At 40.4% G+C, this 20,409-nt stretch overlaps 1 protein-coding gene across 2 annotated transcripts in view; it reads left to right on the forward strand.

Annotated features, from left to right (window-relative positions):
* Window positions 1-20,409, forward strand: part of LOC138303956 (adenosine deaminase-like) — a 289,137-nt gene that overhangs the window by 249,402 nt on the left and 19,326 nt on the right. For both annotated transcript variants that reach the window (XM_069243549.1, XM_069243550.1), the window contains exon 7: window positions 15,701-15,772. In XM_069243549.1, coding sequence (XP_069099650.1) covers window positions 15,701-15,772 — 72 coding nt within the window. The remainder of the gene's footprint in view (window positions 1-15,700; window positions 15,773-20,409) is intronic.

Consider the following 20,409-nt stretch of genomic DNA (forward strand, 5'->3'; position numbering starts at 1 on the left):
ACAGCTCTAACTTAAAGAAAGATGCTAAATAAATGGAAAACTATTTACTTATGCTTAACTGAAGGAATTGGAAAGTAGAAAAGAAGATGCCTTTACAAACATCTTCATTTTTAAAGATATCTTGAAACAAACCTGAAAATATCGTAAAAAAATTGAAAAAGTGTATTTCATTATCAGGCAGAAGCATTTCACCTTAGTACATCACATTATATCAGTGCATTGCGAAAAGTTTTTTAAGTGATATGTTTTAAACTGAAATTTACAAACACTGATAGACCCCTCTGTAGTGTCTTGCCCAGCCTGGGTAGCTGCCAATGACTATGTCACACACAGAGCTGTGTATTACACGTCTTTATTAATCTTTGTGTAACTGTGAACTCAGCATTCTAATCCTGCATTTACTTCACCATGCTCTAACACTTACATCGTAGTTCTACAGAGTCCATCAGGAGCCAAAAGGGTCATGAGATTAATAACTCGCACAACACTACATCTCCTTCACTGTTAAATAAAAAATTAAAACTTTTCACAAATATATACACAATCATAGTGATTCTATGAGCCTTCTTGGCGCTTTGATTAATTATCCGTATCGTTTCTTCGGAAACTGGGAACTGGCAATAGAAGTGTCCATGATCTGCACTGGTGATGCAAGATCAACAGCAGCCAGGGATTTTTCAATTGTCCTTTCAGAACCAGTCCCTACCTTGATATTGATATCTGACGTGGTGGTGAGCTGCATGTCGGAAATGCAAGGAATCTCTCGTAATGGACCTCCCAGGAAGTTGGGCAGCCACCATGTATCTTTTGCTGGTTATGAGATGGAATGGCACAGCATCAAATGGAGCATCAGACTCCAGTTTTCTCAGCTAACAGAATGGCACTCAATCTCCTCTAGTGAAAACAATGGGTCTCATTACGAGACAGGCAGTCTGACCGCGACATTATGACCATGGCAGAGCCACCAATGTCCAACCCCGACACCTCCAGGCTGCAGCAAGCCTGGCAGTCCTGGCAGTTGTAATCTGCCAGGGCAGCGCTGCAAGCATGGCTGTCCTGGGGATTACGAGGCGACATCCACCAGTGTGTCCATGGCGGTTTACACTGCCATGGAAAGGCAGGCGGAATGAGGGACTCGGGGGGGGGAGGGGCTGCACTGCCCATGCACTTAGAATGGGCAGTGCAGGGACCCCAATGCAGAGCCCCAATGCGGATTGACGCAACAGGTGCTATCGCACCCGACGCACCACAACATTGCCGCTCGCTCAATTACAAGCCGGTGTCAATGTTGTGGTGAGTTCTCCACTGGGCCAGTAGGCGGAAATGCTGTTTTCGCCTGCTGGCCCAGCAGAAAACCCCTAATATGGTGGGCAAAAGACCTCCAGCAATGGTGGTCTTTGCCTGCAGCGGCTTCGGTGGTCCTGGAAAAGGGCCACAAAGTTGTACCGAGGCCCATTGTCTTTTGCACGTCGTCGTTTTTATGTTTAGGCTGTCATTTTCCTTTTATGATACAAGTCTTTGGTACAGGTTTTTCCTCAGATTTTGATCTTCTGTTGGTCAGTTGAAGTAGCTTGGTCATCATGGCTCTTCCGAACATCAAAGTTGCAGGGCTTTTACCTGCGGTCGAGTGAGGAGTCGAACGCCAAGTTCGCAGATAGGAATTCAAGACAGGTTTAAGGTTAAGTTATTTCACCACAACACGCTGAACAGCTTTCTTCAAAGTATTCATGAAACATTCAAGAAGGCCATTGGCCTGTGGCCAAAGAGGTGTGCTCTTCTGATGCTTCATGTTAAGATGACTGAGAAAGTCTCTGAATTTTAGACTGTTGAAAGATGGGCCCTTGTCAGGTTTTAAACTCCAGGGAATATCCCCATCTTGCAAAGATGCTGTCTAATCTCTCGATGACTGACTCTTGAGTGATAGATGAGAGATCTTCTATCAATGGAAAACAGGAGTATTTATAAATAATCACCATCAGGTAATGTCCATTATTAAGAAGACCGAAAAAGTAAACACCAAATAGTTGCATAGGTGACAGGTCTTCAGCTCTTTCTACTCTCTCATTGAGATGAGGAAACCAGAGTCTGTCTCAGAGAACTCGTTTTGTGGCAATGATTCCATGATGTCCTTCTTAGGCCACTTCAATTCCCTGTTGTTGCAGACTCTCCAGAATCAGGATAATGCCTTCTTGAGTCACAGACTGTTCATCTTTGACATTTTAAAAAATCTGGTATTCACTGTCACTGGAAAGAGGTTGAGAGTGTTGTTTCCAAGACTGATATGTAATGACGTCTCATTTTTAGCATGTTACTGTCTTGACTTGGGGCGGTGGCATTTGCTCCAATGAATTGGCAGCGGGCGTGTTTGATTTCACAATGTAATTTATGTAGGCTTTTGCCATCTTGGAAGGGGTACAATGACACTGTATAGGCTGGAGAAGTAGTTGGCAGGGCGTTTATCTTTCACTGAACAGTGCACAATTGAGTAGGTGTATTCTTGTAATTGTAGATCAAACTTTCAATGCGAGGAGGCATCTTGGCCTATGGATTGCCAGAAATGGTCAACAATGCTTGATGAACTATCACAAGCTCAAAACACTTTCCGTATAAGAACACATAAAAATGTTCACAAGCTACACACCTCTATTAAACTTTATTTTTCAAGTTGTGAATAAACACATTCAGTTTTGTACAAACCTTTGCTTGTATATGTTACAATATGTCTTTGAGCATTTGGGTATACGCGGTGCTGTGCAAGTATGCACCTGACCCGACTGCTCTCGTGTCAACAACAACTTCAGTATGAAGCTTTGGATTCAAGTATGCCATTTCTGTAGCGTTCACGTGACCAATGAAATGAAACATTCTTTTATCACCATGTGTCAAGGGAGCACCCATGGTAGCAGAGTCTCTTATGTATCTGGGACAGAAACTGGCCCTGCCAAGGAATGAACATAACCTGGAAGCATCTTATGGGGTACTTGTAGTTGACAATGCTGACACTTTAGCTGGATTGGGTGTCATACCCCCATCAGAAAAGATATGGCCAAAGAACTTTTGCCCTGTCTTATGAAACTCACATTTCTCAGCATTCAAAGTTAAACATATATCAACAAGTAAATGACACACTTGTTTGAGAGCTTCATTGTGCTCCTTCTGTGTAGCACCGGAAACTAATGTCATCACTATAGTTGAAAGTATTCAGGACAGGCTGTATGATAGATTGAATGACATTTTGCAAAATCCCAGGAGCTGATGACACAGTGAAACTGGGGAGCTTATTTACTCGATTTTGACGCAGGGCAGCGCAGCAAGTGACTTTGCTTTGCTGTCGTGCACCAGAAAAAAAGAGCAGGAATTCACTGTATCTCTGAGATATGGTGCATTCCTGTCCTCTTCCACTGCGCTGGTGCACAATTAGCTGCCTTGCACCAATGCAGGTACCCTTGCACCATTGGGTTATGGAAATGAACATGTTTTGTGCAGGAAACGACACCTTCCTGCACAAAAGTAATCAATGGAGGCATTTTCGTTCTTCTATGTCTGTTGCAGAATGCAGCAGACATTAAAGGAGAAAAAACAAGGAGAAATAAAATTATTTCTCCTCGGCTTTTGATGCATTTTTCAAGTCCTTTAAATCTGGGAATGCGTCAAAATTCATGGATGTTGAGTGTGAACACCCACCGCAATGCCCATGGAAAGCCTCTTTGATGCAGAGTAAGGCAACGCAGCAACGTGCGCTGCTTTGCTTACTCCACATCTACGAGGCCATGAAAACCAGTGCAAAGTGGCTTTGCGTGGCCTCATAGGTATGGGTTTGCACTCTGCGCCACCAATGCTTCAATAAATATGAATCACTTGTGGCGCAATGGGCTTGAAAATAGGCCCCTTAGTCTCTTAGACTGATAATGTATAGAAAGGATTGTATTGTACCTGCTTTTCCTTGAGTTCCAACTGATGATATCCTTTATTTAAATCAAGGGGAGAGAGGACCTTCACATCAATCGTGTAATAATTTCAGCAATGTGCAGACCTGGATGGCGTTCTCTTTCAGTTGCCTTGTTTGCTTGACACAGCTCCTTCACTGTCCTTTTTGGGTACTACCACTATGAGAGAAACATAGTTGGACCAATAAAAAGCTCAATTATATCATGTTTACGTAACTATTCATTCTTGTAAATTAAATTAAATTTGGCAATTGTCTTTGAGCAATACGACAGATGTCCTCATTAAAATGCAGTTGCACTTTCATAGTCTTAAGTTTTCCTAACCCATAAAACAAAGACGGGAACTTACTTACCATTTCATGATGAGCATTCATATTGTAGTTCACTGAGATCAGAACCTTATCAGCAGCTGTGCTGAAATTAAGTAGACAGGCACTTGACTCTGTACCTTGACGCACATGAATGTCAGCTTGGACATTTGTCTTCTTATGTTTCATCCTTGCTATGGATGAATCTTGAGTTTTCAATGGCAGCTATGCAGTCCATGGATATACTTTAGTTTTTAATGGTGTTGGTTGTGGCAATGGAGGAAGTTTGTTATATTTCTCCTCAATCATAATGTTTAATGACACACCGCTGCCCTACATGTCCACATTTGTCTTAGGTCAACAACAACATTGTGCACCAGTCTTCCTCACTTTCACTTGATATTAAAGACATTTTTGACGATGATTTAGATGACAATCAACTTCATTTGGTGTCAATTTGTCTCTGCTGGTTATGTCCCTTGGCCTTCTGGGATTGCGTCGAACTCGCTTCTGGAACATTCGGGAGGACATTCTGTCTTCTCGCCGTGATGCACTTTTTTTTCCCTTCACCTTGCAAACCATCACAAAATGGTTCTCCTTCTTACACCCTTTGCATATCTATCCAATGGTGGGACATTTTCCCTTGTGTGGAAATGGCAATCCACACCTGAGACAAACATTTTTTTTCCATGGAGACATCACTTTGTATCCTTTATCCTTGTGCTTCTTCTTCCATTTCATGTTCATGCCTGACTCACTGTGGGCACCCCCGGCCTCCATGGTAGCAGCTTCTCAATCAGCATGCGCTTCAACTCTGGGAGCCTTGAGAACTTGCACCAGATTAAGAGTTTCTCTCAGCATTCATTGTCTGAATGAATATGTTAGAAATGGGGTCTTTGGTTGACAGTCAGGTTACCCCCTGTTCAATCAAGGACCTCACTCTAGTCAGGGTAAAAGAGAATCACCCTCAGCTAACCCCTGTTCACAACCTTGGTAGCTTGGCAGAGCAGTAGGCTTAACTTCAGAGTGCTAGGTGTAAAGTATTTGTACCAACACATACAGTAACTTAATGAAAGCACTACAAAATGACATAACACCAGTTTAGAAAAATAGTAAATATTTATCTAAACAAAACAAGACCAAAACGACAAAAATCCACAATACACAAGTAAAGATATCAATTAAAAATCAAAAACAGTCTTTAAGTAGTTTCAAACACACACTAACGCTGTCAGCATGAAAAAGTACCTTGGGTGCACAAAAATAATACCTGCACGGGCGGGTGCGCGCCCAAAAAAAGGGCTTGCGATGCGTTGATTCCACTCACGAGCGGGACCTTGTGTCGTTTCTCCTTTCGCCAGGTCAGGGCGCGTCATTTCTTCTCTCTGCAGAAGAGCGAAGCGTCCATCCGGTCAGCACTTTCGGGTCCGGGCAGGCCTTGCATTGTTTTTCCACGCTCAGCAGTACTTGAGTCAGAAATCCAGCCGCACGATGATCCGAAAACCCCGTAGCGCGGGTGGTGATCTTCCCAACCTCTGTCAGCGATGCTTCGTGTCGTTTCTCCTGCTCCGTGCGTCGATACTTCGGTCGCATTTCCTGAGAGCGTCGATTCTCAGCTGCGGAGCCGGCGGTGCGTCGTTTCTTCAGCCGCAGATCGAAGTTGCGTCGATCTTTTCCCCACACGGCGCTCTGTGCATGGATTTCCTTGTCTTTAGGCTGCCAGCTTCTCCTTTCAGGGTCCCAGGAACTGGATGGGCACCACAGGGCAGAGTAGGAGTCTCTCTAGAGACTCCAGGTGCAGGCAGAGAGAAGTCTTTGCTGTCCCTGAGACTTCAAACAACTGGAGGCAAGCTCTAAACCAAGTCCTTGGAGATTTCTTTTCAAGATTGAAGGCACAAAAAAAGTCCAGTCTTTGCCCTCTTACTCTGGCAGATCGCTCCACAAAGCACAGTCACAGGCAGGGCAGCTCTTCTTCCTCAGCTCTTCAGCTCTTCTCCAGGCAGAGGTTCCTCTTGTTTCCAGAAGTGTCTCTAAAGTCTGTGGTTTTGGGTGCCCTTCTTATACCCAATTTCTCCTTTGAAGTAGGCCTACTTTAAAGCAAAGTCTCTCTTGAATGTTAAATCCTGCCTTGCCCAGGCCCGGCCCCATACACTCACCAGGGGGTCGGAGACTGCATTGTGTGAAGACAGGCACAGCCCTTTCAGGTGTAAGTGACCACTCCTCCCCTGCCTTCTAGCACAGATGGCTCATCAGGAAATGCAGACTACACCGAGCTCCCTTTGTGTCACTGTCTAATGTGAGGTGCAACCAGCCCAACTGTCAAACTGACCCAGACAGGGAATCCACAAACAGGCAGAGTCACAGAAATGGTATAAGCAAGAAAATGCTCACTTTCTAAAAGTGGCATTTTCAAACACAAAATCTTAAAATCTACTTTACTAAAAGATGTATTTTTAAATTGTGAGCTCAGAGATCCCAAACTCCACATGTCCATTTGCTCCCAAAGTGAATCTACACTTTAATCAGATTTAAAGGTAGCCTCCATGTTAACCTATGAGAGGGACAGGCCTTGCAACAGTGAAAAACAAATTTAGCAATATTTCACTGTCAGGACATATAAAACACATTACTATTTGCCCTACCTTAACCATACACTGCACCCTGCCCTTGAGGCTACCTGGGGCCTACCTTAGGGGTGTCTGACATGTAAGAAAAGGGAAGATTTAGGCCTGGGAAGTGGGTACACTTGCCAAGTCGACTTTACAGTTAAAACTGCACACACAGACACTGTAGTGGCAGGTCAGAGACATGATTACAGTGCTACTCCTGTGGGTGGCACAACCAGTGCTGCAGGCCCACTTGTAGCATTTGATTTACAGGCCCTGGCACATCTAGTGCACTTTACTAGGGACTTACTAGTAAATCAAATATGCCAATCATGGATAAACCCATTACATACAATTTACACAGAGAACATATGCACTTTAGCACTGGTTAGCAGTGGTAAAGTGCTCAGAGTTCAAAAGCCAACAGCAACAGGTCAGGAAAAAATAGGAGGCAGTAGGCAAAAAGATTTGAGATGACCCTGCATAAGCGAAAAAGTCCAACAGAATATGACAGGCATTCATCAATAACTCTGAGATGTATTGCTTCCTCATCATGTAATTCATTGAAGTTACAGTTTAGGATGAGCATATCCAGCCTCTCAACAAATGAGTCTATGGTTTCATCAACTCTCTGTGATTCTTGCCGGAAAGTGTACCTTTCGTAATCTAAATTCAGCATTGGGTTGAACTTGAGATTCAAAGCTTCTTTAATTTGAAAATATGTAACTTTTTCAGGTTTCAGCATTTTCTTTACTCCCCCACCAGCAAGATTCTGACAGTATTTGATAATCTTCTTCTTATCTTCTTCTTCTTCTAGTGCATCAATGAAATGATCAAATGACTCTATCCAAGCAGCCCATCTATCTCCAATGTTCTGCTTTATGATGGTATAGAATGATGGTGGTGGTTTCCAGAAGGCGACTGCATTATAACTGTTTGTAGTACTCACTGATGTGGAAGATAGTGTTCTCTCTACCGCCGCTTTGTGGTCTTGGTGAACTTGTTTATGCAAATGATCTGACTCCTTGCGACGTACTGGCCTCTGGATCATATTTGATAACAGCAGGAAATGTGGCCTCTTTCTTGGTCTCCATTTGAAAAACAGTCTTTCACTATTTTGATTACAACTCTCGGCCTTTCAGTCTTCGATGACGTGCTGAGCAACTTTGATGGCATGCCACTTCGAATGTCGACGGCTCCGTAAGCACAACGATGGGCACTTCTCCTTAAGCCACTATACCCCAGTGCTGTGGTATGATGACTCTTGTTAATCGGTTCTGGTAAGCAGATGACCTTATCTTTTTTTTATTGCTTTGTTTTCAGGTATCCTTTTGCGCTTGACACCTGATTGATCACTGCCTTGCAGCGCTTCTGATCACAGTGTTACCTTGCAATTTTGATGGCGCTACTTGCTGCACTTTCAAAACCTGGTTGTATCCACCGTCAGCATTATCGTTCTGTGTAGTGTATAGCTTTATGTGGTGTAGTAGCACGGTAGCTCTCTTTACGGCTTTGCCCGCAGGCTCTCGGCCAATGAACTGTAGACTTCTCAGTGAAGCTTTTGTTATCTTCAATTGCTTTACACCAGCTGGAGTTGCACTTTAACCCCATATATGCCAAACATCAATTCCGCTCATTAACCGAGCACACATGGCTCACACAAGCAGTTTGTTTGGACTAAGATACTCTCTGGGAGAGCAATTTCTATCTGTGGGTTACTTAATCCTTATCCTATCACCAGTTGTAACATCTTCCCTAGCCTGTATACTCACCATTGACTACGCCACCCTCAGAGCTGTGTGTTACACGTCTTTATTCGACTGTGTGTAACTGCAAACTTACCATTCTAAACCTGCATGCACTTCACCATGCTCTCACACTTACATCATAGTTCTACGGCATCCATCAGGAGGCAAAAAGTTTCCTGAATTAATAACTCACACAAACCTACACACCCTTACCTGACTACAATGCCAGTAGTAAACTATGAGGCACATCAGTTCTTATCTGCATCTTCTGTGTGGCTTGGGCTGCTGTTATACATGAACAACATTATAATTCATCTAATCAAACAAGAGAAGGGTTTGTAATGCACACATCTTGAAGTCATGTATTCTGAAGTCATCTTATATTTGATAATACTAAAAGGAAGCAAAGTTAAATAAAACAATTGCCTAAGATCACTTTACTTGCTCAAGTCCGGAAGCTGGGATTGATCCGAGGTTTTCCGCTTTCACATTATGCAATTCATTCACTAGATGTACATGCTTTGCTTCCCCTATGCCCACCTTAAACATGCCCCCCTGGACCACCACCCTGTGGCCCTCAGTCACACTCCAGACCAAACGTTTTGGCTCCCATGGAAATCTTTGCAAGTACCTATTAACTGACTAATCATGCAGTGGATGTGCGTCCTCTAACTGGAGGGGACCCCTTCAAAGTGGACACGAGTGGAATGATCTCTGCCTCCTCTCTACCATTTCATCTTTAAATTTTAGTAACTAGGGCCGTCTTTAAAAACTTCTGGCTTCATATCAATTTCTCGCTATGCTCAATAATTAAACCCACCTCTCTATTTTGTTTATACCGCTTCGTAGAGAAATAATTTATCAAATGATCATGAATCAAATATTTAACAAACAGCGATGTTTCCACGAACTGGGTTGTTTTAAGTCCATCTCATATATCACCAAATGACTCCTAAAAGATTTTTCAAGTACTTGTTCTCTCCCACATAATTGTTGGGTTGCCTCCTCTCTGCAACTCATCATAACAACGCAGCATGTGGTATCTGACAGTTTCTGGGTGTAAACAATCATAGCTCCTTCATATAAATGCACCTAAATCTCCACTGCTACCACTTGATGACCACAGAAAATGAAGGTATGCTGTATCACGCCGAGCTGTGGTTTATTTGCTCACCACGGAAGAAGTAGTAATTCCTTCCACTGTGGACTCAGAACTCCACAATAGCACCGACGCGCCTGTCTCAGTAGTTCTAAAGACTTAAAAACTATAAAATTTAAGATATGGCACTTCATTACCTGCAACCACAGACGTGCTTAAAGAACTATGATGGCGGTAGAACTGCACTTCACTAGGTGCAATGAACATCTTGGACATTCCAAGGACAAAAAAGTCAAAAACAGAATTAAGTAACACCGTCAGACAAGACCCTACAATCTGGACCTGCATCCAGGACGCCTTCACCTGGGAACTTTCCTCTTTAAAAACACTCTGTTGTATTCTTTTATTCGTTTACGTGGGGTCTCTTCAAAGAATCTGGAAGTGGAATGTAAATACGTGGGGATATGGAATGGAATGTGAGGGTGGAATGGGAGGCCATTGTACGTTGGAAATTGGAGAGAAGAGAACCGCTTGTTGACACAGAATAAAACCTATAAAATATACCCGTTTCCTGAGATGGTGTGTCCCAAATACTCGACTGACTCTGCAAAAAAATGACATTTCTTAAACTTCAGAGTTAGACTATTCCTATTGAATCCATCACACACTTTTTCAAGATGGTCTTTGTGTTCCTTTTCACTTTTAGAATATACCAAGACATCATCCTGGAAACACTTAACAAACTTGTCCATATCCTTGAACATTATAAACATTGCCCTCTAGAAAACAGATGCCGCCGATGCTAATCCAAACGGCATACGTTTAAATTGGTATAGACCCTGTGGCGTGATGAATGCAGTGAGATGACGAGAGTCTTCCGTGAGTTCAATCTGGTGATAGGCCGACCTCAAATCCAACGTAGAGAATATCTTTGCTCCTTCAAACATGCTAACAACTTCATTAATATTTGGCAGTAGATGGCAATTAACTATAATATTAGCATTCAAGGCTCTCAGGTCAACACACAGCCTCAACGAGTTATCTGGTTAACGAGCCAAAACAATGGGAGAAACCCACTCAGATGACTCCACTTCCTCAATGACACCATCTTTTACCATTTCATCCAAACTATTTCTCAACTCCTCACGTATACCAATGGGAACATTTCTCAATTTCTGCACAACAGGTTTAGCATTCTTTTTAAGCTTAATCCTATGGCTGTAATTTTTTTATTTGCCTAGTGTTTCAGAAAACACTTTAGGAAATTTGGATGTAATCCAACTAGACTTTTCCCCAACCCCCACCAGCATCACTGGTTCAATCACCCTGGGGTTCAGAATTATACCCAATTCAGCTTGATCCCTCCATCCCAGGACATTAACACCTTTCTCAGCAACATACATTTTGATCACAGCAGTACGCCCTTTAAAACCCACAGAAGTCTCCACAAATCCGAGAATATTGATTGTTGCACCATCAAACCCCTCAGCCACTATATCTGAGGATGCTAAGTCAGATACACCCCACAGCGACTTAAACTTTTCCGCAAAATAATCATACGTGATGATTGTCTAAGGAAAACCAGAATCCACCATGAGTTCCAGTTCCTGACCTTCTACAACTATTGTACACTTAGGCTGTTTCACAATTTTTCCAGTTTTGTCGATAACATCATTTTTAACAAAAAGCACTACCCCTTTTTCTCTCTCATCCTGTATATACGATAATTTCCTACTATCATTTCCATCACCACCTTTGATATCCCTACACACTCTGGCAAAGTGTCCAGACTTTCCACATGTGTTGCATTCTTTACCAATCGCAGGGCGTTGAGTAGAATTTGCAATGTGACTCAAACTTCCGCACCTATAAAATTACATTCTATCTATTTTCTTATTTCTATCATCCTTCTTGTTTCCTGTAGTACCCTATAATGTGAATGTATTATAGCCAGTATTATTGCCAACAGCTCCGACCACATCCCAGTTCGATGAGTTACTTTTCTCAGTGTTTTGTACAGTCCTCATCCACTTTTCCAATTGTTCCAGTGCTTTGGCCGTATTTATTACGTCTTGTAACTTTGGACCCCCCATAATTGCTCCTGAATTCTTTTGCTCCTCACATGTACAATGATATGATCCCTGATCATCTCATCCGTGATGGGTCCAAAATTACAGTGCATAAATAGACTGCGTAAACTCATCAAAAATTCATCAAACGCTTCACCTTCCTGTTGAGTTCTAGTATAGAATTTAAATCTGTGCATTGCAATGCTCGAGGTTGGCTTAAATCTATTTTCAAGTTTGTATAATGCATCATTGAACACACCAATTTCCTCATCATGAACTATTACTTGTGGTAATGTCCTAAAAATGAGCTGCCTTTCCGAGCCTACACAAGGAAATAGAATGTTCTTCTTCCTCTCTTGAGACATTCCATCTTCATCAGTTGCTTTTAAGTAAGTCAAAAATTCTTCCTTCCACCTTGACCAAGGAATTGGTGGGTCCCCTTTTATTTGTAAAAATTTCGCAGGAGGCTCAAATTGCATATTGGTTAAGATTTGTTTGTTTTCCCCTTTTTTTTAAAAAAAATAGTATCAGAGCAGTTTATAGATCTTGCCACAATACAGTTCCTTGTAAAAAAAATAGTCTGTAAATAATTAGTAAAGGCTTTTAATATCCAATAGTTCCTGAAGTTGTTTAAGGTGTATGCCACATCACAGTACTTCGCAGTAACGAACAGAGTTAATTGGGGTCCGCAATGATAAGCGTCTTCGGTTGCCAAGCAACTATAATAGGCTTAGTCACTGGGAATGAGAAATACACGCAGCGAGCGTTTTACAAAACGTGCTCGCGCAGAGAAGCGTCATTGGTTGCTAGGCAACCCCAACCGCAACAGTTTCCTGCTTCCCGTAAGGTTCAGCTGGTTTCAAAAGAGATGCAGAGTTTCCTTAAGTACTGCAACATCAAACATGTGACCACCTCTTTATATGAACCACAAGAGAATGGTCAGGTGGAGAGGTTTAATCGCGTACTTAAGGAATGTATTGGTTGGGCACGGAGTTTTGGAGGAGGTTGGAAGGAGAAGGTTAGGGAGAAGTTATGGTATTACCGCATTACCCCGCACTGCACCACAGGTGTTAGTTCATTTAGATTGTTAAGGGGAAGCTTTGTCCCTGGTGGTTCAAAAAGAAATGTGGCAAAGGCGTTGGTGTGCTTGATATTGAGAAAGTTAAAGGTTTTGTGATGGGAAAACAGGAAAAGAGCAAGGAATCATATGATAGGAAGTGGAAGGTGAGAGAGCCTACATTAATTTAGTTTAGAAGAGCCATGAAAGTTGTAAAGGTGTTCAATAAGAAGGTGGTTACACAGGATGGCAGAGTTTGGAATGTTAACAGACTGGCAAAGTGTCCTCCTGATCAGGGTGGTGAATTGGATCTTACGGGTTCGGGGTCTATAGTGAGTGGGACGTTTGTAGAACCCATTTGTGCGGATGTGAGTGATGGTGGTGCTAGTGGTGTGATTGATGAAGATGGAGATTTCGTTGGGACTGGTAGTTCTGTGTATAATAGAGATTAGGAGAGTAATGAGAGCAACGAAAGGAGTGGTATGGGTGAATGTGTAGAAGATGATTCTATTGCATCAAGAGTGAAGTTTGATGGACGCATTAGACAGAGATCTTCACGGTTAGCTGATTATGTGTAGTTATGTATGCTATATCCTCCTTGTTCTTGGTATATATCGTTATAATTATTAGTTTCACTTTAGGTTGTTACTCTATTTGTTTATTTTATTAAGGGGGGAAATGTGTTGTATTCTTTTATTACGTTTATGTGGAGTCTCTTCAAAGAATCTGGAAGTGGAATGTAAATACGTGGGGATATGGAATGGACTGTGAGGGTGGAACGGGAGGCCATTGTACGTTGGAAATTGGAGAGAAGAGAAGCGCTTGTTGACACGGAATAAAACCTATAAAATATACCCGCTTCCTGCATCCTGCTTACAACACACTCCTTGAATAACTTGGAAGTAATGCACTTCTCCGGTTTCCTCCCGATACTGGTTCACCTTTGAACTTCGGAATATCTTGTTATTTTTCTTCGTTTTTTCTAAAGTGCTCCACTGGCCTTACTTGCATCCTCAAAATATAACACTACAGTAAAATATAAAAATATGTCCTTTATATTTTTAAGGCATTCTTATAAACTGCCTCCAAGTGACCTCTGAATAAAGGTCTTATTGGGTAGAAGTTCACCCTCACCCCATTATTTTAGCCTTATGAAGCTAGGCCCACACTGGTTGTAGGACGCGGTCACCCCCTGCCACTCTTAATGCCAGGCCACATCCTCACTTCCTACTAAGGGCAGCCGGCTCATGGCTCGTACTCCCAACTCAGGTAATATGTCCATCTCTTAAGGATTTGCCCAACGACAAAAAATATCTCTAAACCCTCGGTAAATCCAGACTGTCACTGACATTTCATGCCTACTGCCTTCAGACTGAAAAAGTATAAACACAGGGGATGTTTTATTACCAGGAACTTTTACGGCCCAATCAGCATTCCGAACGCAGTAACAACAGTGCACCATAGTGGCCTTCGAGGTGCCACGACACTTAGTGGAAAAACTCCGGTTGCTGTCTCCTGGCAGTTCAGTGTTGGCAACATGGTCTAATCGTTAATTTCTAAATACTAATAGCATGAATCCCAAGGCTGCTTAGTCTTGGTTCCACCTCATGGACAGACCCTGCCTACATCTTTACCTCACTCTTGCAAGTCCTTTTTTTTAGCCCTTTGTCACTGTTTTACATCATTCCATTCCTCCTTCTTTAACTTTTTGTGTTTTCGTTCTTTTGCAACAGCCCACAGTTTGTTGAGATAAAATCCGTCCAAGTGACCAAAAATGATCTTGGGGTCGGAACCCTCATTTGAGGAGAAACCGAGATCGCCAGTCAACTAACCCATCCTTTCTGAATGACGTGAGATGGAGCAATACTGCCGCTGGGTGGTCAAAGAAGAAATAGCAAGGAGTTTAAGTTTACAAAAAATATTTTCCCGACATTCCTGGTGCCATCCATTCTAACACGACTTTGAAACTATTACAAATGTATTCAGTGTAAACTAGGAAAATTAAATTCTCAAGAATGATGTTGCACTTCTATTTACAACTAATTATGTATTAGAGGGCTCCGATTCAGCGTTCCAACGTCTACATTGGACTAAGTAGTCCCCACCCTAGATAAATTGCTACATATCCCCTCTCTTTGTTTTACACTGCAAAATGTTTGCTGTCAACCGAGATGGGTACTATTTCTCTCTCATCATCGTCTCTCTTTTTCATTGCATTTCTCTTTAGCTTTAAATCCCAATGTAAAAATGAACACCTGTAACGACCTTTCACCTCAAACAATCCTACACATTTGGAACACCCTAATGTGAAATTTAAGTCGAGCTGGCCTTCCATGCTTGTTTGTACTGTTGTGTCTCTGTAATCATATCTTCCGATCCTGTCTGTCAAAAGGTTAAAATTGCACTTCAATAATGTTTTTTTTAATTATTTTGTGACCAAAAGAAATTAGGAAATGCCGCTGTGTCTGTGGTGTTCAGTAGTTTGTTTTGTAATACAGGTTGGGTTGTTTTACTCATTGGCAAAATTCAACTGAGTCACGGATTTTTCTTCTGAAACTGTGTGTTTTCAGGAAACGTTTGTAAACGGCTAATGATCTTTGTAATTCTTAAACAAATTGGAATTTAAACGTCGCCGACCAAACATTTGTTTGCTTTTGCGCCATGCTAAGATACATAATAAGGCACTTGAGCCACCCCCTAGTTTTACAGTGACTACTTCTGCCAACGTATGACTTCGATAAAAGAATAACGGGGATTGGAAGAGAGTTATCCAATCAATAGGTTACTTCAGGATGTCCGTATTGTTGATTGGTGAGACCTCTCTGCTGGGATTGTAGCTGTGTTCACGTGTGGATTTCTTTTTCAGGAGGCGGTGAGAAGTGGTATCCATAGAACTGTTCATGCTGGTGAAGTCGGGCCCCCTTCAGTAGTGAGAGAGGTAAGGCATGATATAATTAGTTGTAACATAAGAACAATTTCAGAGGAGGTTTCCAAATGACTGCTGAAGTCCATACAGCGAAATGTGCAAAAATGCAGAACCCCTTAAAACCTCGTTCTGTGTTCAAGTTACACCATGGAACATTAGGGATACACATGCTGCCTCCTCTTCCATTACTTCAACAGTTTCCACGTCTCTCAGAACATATTTATCATTCATTTTACCATTACCTCAACCCTCTCGTCAGTTTGTTACCCGTGTCTCATCAATAATGTCTAAGTTATACTCATAATTCATTTAAAAAAAATATGTATTATTCATTTAGCATCTGGTCAGATATTATGGGGTGAAGACATTGAAGAGACAGCACTTTTCAATGATTGCGTCCATGGTACAGGGTTTTGCCATCAATCCTTTCTTTGACAGGCAGCCAGTTAAGTGACTTTACAGTGGCCGTGATGTGGTCTTCACCTTTTAACCATTCATGAGTGACACGTTTTGTGCTGTTTGCAGCGTACTTAATGATTTGATTAGGAGACCATCGTCTATACCATTGCTGCAGTCTATGCACGCAAGTCTGCTGGTAGGCCAAGGTCAGTACAGTGCTGGGGCCAAGTTGGAGGCAGTGGAGGCAAAAAGAAGATTTTGGTTGCTGAAGAGTTATGAAATAATACTTCACAGTATGAAGGCTACATGGGTATTGGGCTGCAGATGTAATGGTGTTGGGTGAATGTCAGAAAAGGTGATTTTGGAGAGTTAATGGTTTGTACCAGTCGCCAATCACTCATTCTGGATTCTACTAGCATGTACACTGTAACCCTGCTCTGTGTGCCAAATAACACTTATTCCTATTCCCCAAAAAATACAACAACCAACAACCTGCTACTACAATAAAATATGTATTCATAATTTACAGATATAAGTATACATTTAAAACAAATTAAACATAAGTACATAAAATACATATTAAATAATTTAAATACTAACAGTTTTAACAGCTTTTAACGGTTCCGCCATCAGCCTTACAATGGTTAAAACTATGACTTAAGAAACAAACAAAAAATAACGTACTTCATAAATGCTTAAAACATATACATCACAATTAACTGAACAGCATAAAATAAATAGGCGCAAACGTCTGCCCGCAGCTGCGGAGAGTATAATGGCATTATAAAAACGTGCAAAAAAGGTGAGTTTATACAGAGAGCAAGTAGCCCCTGCACATACAGCTCCAGCAAACAAAAAAATCAGCATGTCAGTGAAAAACAAGGTTATATTAAAGTGCATGTGCAAGGGAGAATTAAAGGAGTAGACAACTCTTATATATTTCAATACATAATACAATATACGTAAAAGCAAATAAAAAGATGCTCCCCATTGAATTATTAGGTTGGTACAATACCTAGCAGAGTAGGCAACTCTCTCAGACGTGGCCATGCAGCCCATAAATATGATGCTACACATACAACTCCAGCAAAAAACACTGAAATAATCCATCATTGCAAAATAAGGTTGTATTAAAGTGCATGTGCAAGGAAGCATTAGAGCAGTAGGCAATTCATATGAACAATTTAAATATCAATACATAATACAACATACATAAAATCAAATAAAAAGCTACTGCACAATGATTTATCTGATTGGGATAATATGTAGCGTGGTTTTAAAATGAAATAATTATAAATCAATTCAGTATTTAGTTTAATTATAATTTAAGTTACTTCACACCTAAAAACAACAACCAACTACTACATTATAAATTATTAACTCAATTAAAAAAAATAAATTAAACATTTTAAAATACAAACTATATTACAAAAAATGAATAACAACTGTACTAACAATACTAACACCCAAAATAATATTATAACTAATACATAGCAAATGGCAAGAAAAACAATAATTATACAACTACATTTAAGTAAATGATATTAAATAAAACAATATTACTTTAAATATTATACACCAAAAAAGGTCAATATTCTTAACAACGATATCCTGTGACATGATATTTCTGCACTAATGATATTTTTGACACAGTATTTTTCTATCACAATATTAAAAACTGAATACCAAATGCTCACCTTTAAGGGTATAGCAAGACAAATGCATTCTCTTCATTCTTTACTCTTGCTTCTTTTGCCAGTAAATTGTTGAGACAAGATTCTATTCTCCATCTTCCTCCTTTTCGACCTTTTTATCCTCTTATTTCGTACTGATTTTTCTTCATCACACTTCAAATTCCTGGAGTGTGTTATTCTTGTAAATTCATCTCTGTTTTTCCTCACTGTTTCTTCTACCACTCATCATTCAGGCTTTAAATACCCACTCTGACTACCAGGCAACCCTTCCAGTGCTTGTCCCTGCAACCCCATGATAAATTAACCATTATTATTGTGCAATATAAAGAGACAGTCAGTAATAATTACATCCAATGCACTGTTGTTATATTGGTTTACATATCACCTATAACGTTACACCAGTCTTTGTAACCATGCTGTATTTATTTTCCTCAAGGAACATGTGCGCAGCACACAGAAATGCTTCACTCACAAATAAATTTGAGTAGAAATGTAAATCCCACTCCACTGTTAGAACTATCTAAATTCTGTCAGCATTCCTTTTAAAAATGTATATTAAAAAAAAATGAAGTCCAGAGGTGATACGATATAAGATTGAGATCATTACAAGTGAATCAAAGACAACTAAATTTCCATTACCATAAATTCTTCTTCACTTTTACCCTCATTCAACCTTTTGATGCCGGTTTCACTGTACCTCACTCTATTATGCTAGAATTGTAACTGCCTCAAGCATCTCGGTAGATCTGTTCTAGTTTGTGTCACTTATTTTACCTTCCCAAATTCAGAGTGCTGTGGAGTGGTAATTGGGCTGTGCCTACATTTCCTCTTCTACAGAACTGCTGTCTTAGATCATGTGTTCTTCTCTTGTTCGTCTCACCAACATTTTTTAATTCTCCAGATTCATGTTGTATTTTTATGTTGATGATTTCGAGTTTGACTTAGTCATTATTTTTATAAGCTTTTACAATTGAAAATCTATTTGCCATCATCACCTAGATGATAGCGCATCAAGGTCATCTACATCCATTTATCTGTTTTGTTGTGTAGGAGATGTATGGTATTTGCTCTTGTCTTTTGAAATGTGTCTGCTTGAAATCAAAGTATTTAAACTGTTTTGTTTCAAACATACTAAAGGCAAAATACTACAATGTAAAGTGTTCTTCAAAACTGTACAAAAACAAAAGTGAGAAAAAAACTGAAAATCAAATTATCTCCCAAATGGGGAAATTCAAGAAAACATTTGCATTTGACCACAAACTGTAACATAACCCACAAAAAACAAAGCCTCTACTCAAAATGTCAATTTAAAATAACATGAATTACAAGGTACAAAACATAGTAAACTTCATGTATCAATTCTTTAAAACAGTGGTCCTCAAACTTTTTGAACCATGGCCCACTTTTTGAAAAACAAAAACTTTCTCCTCCCACCTACCTTTAATGGGCGTGACGAAGGGTGATTTTTTAAAGTATTAAAGCATTGCGTGAAAGCACATTGTTATTAACAGGCAGAACATTCTCATTTTCATTGATATGATCACTAACTTTGCACATACATACCGTTTTACTAATTAAAATTATACAGCATGTAGTACTGTAATAATCTGTGAAAAATTGAGTTTCTGTGACTAGCCGTCATATAACGTGTCTTGATTTGTTGTGATCCTATGAAAGTCTCTGTTTCCAACACACTTCAAGATGACAATAAATGCGCTTCATATTTGCTTTCTTAGATGTTGAATGCATATGGTTATCTTAGAACTATTTACATCTTGTTGTATTTGCTAAAGAGCATCATACTACACCTTTCATTTCAGACTGCTTGTACTCTAGCATCATTGTCACAAAATTGACTTTCATAAACATGGGAACTACTGTTGAAATTGTGTGACTACATAACCTGAGGCTGTAACTACAGACATGTTGGGAGAGTTACTTTCTTGGGGGTCTTTCTTGCACAGTAGAAGAAAGCAGATTCTAGCCTGGGCAGCTTGGAATGCTTTTGGTAAAATTGGTCTTTTTTTTAAGGGTGTGGGAGAAAGATAACCAAGTATGGGTATCTTTTTAAGGTTATATGGTGGGGACAGAACAGAATAACATTCCACAAAATGTCACAAAAACTCAATTGCGTTCCACAACATTTCTGTTTTTGCTGCTGCAAAATTTACCAATCTAAGCCAAAATAGTTAGGGCGGCGGTGGGGTTTGCCTGGAAATCCATAATGTTTGACCCTGAGACTATATTCATGTATATTTTATTAGTTTTGAATCTCTTTTTCCTCCATACACTTGTGAGTAGTAGTAATCAGGTGGATATTTGCTAGCCGTTCAGTACATAGCTTTTTTAAAAGTTATAACTCAGACAAATAAATATACCATGATACATCTGTTTTATAAAACCACTAGTGACATATGAACAGCAAATAGCATTCGTTTTCTCCACCTCATGCAGTAGCTGGGGCATTCAAAGCAAACCTACTCATAACACACTAGTACCCAATTCAAATAGATGGGTGAATAAAAAAACAGCACATAATAGTGCAACTTTTCCTTA

The sequence above is a fragment of the Pleurodeles waltl genome, chromosome 7 (assembly GCF_031143425.1).
Source record: "Pleurodeles waltl isolate 20211129_DDA chromosome 7, aPleWal1.hap1.20221129, whole genome shotgun sequence".
Classification (NCBI taxonomy): domain Eukaryota; kingdom Metazoa; phylum Chordata; class Amphibia; order Caudata; family Salamandridae; genus Pleurodeles; species Pleurodeles waltl.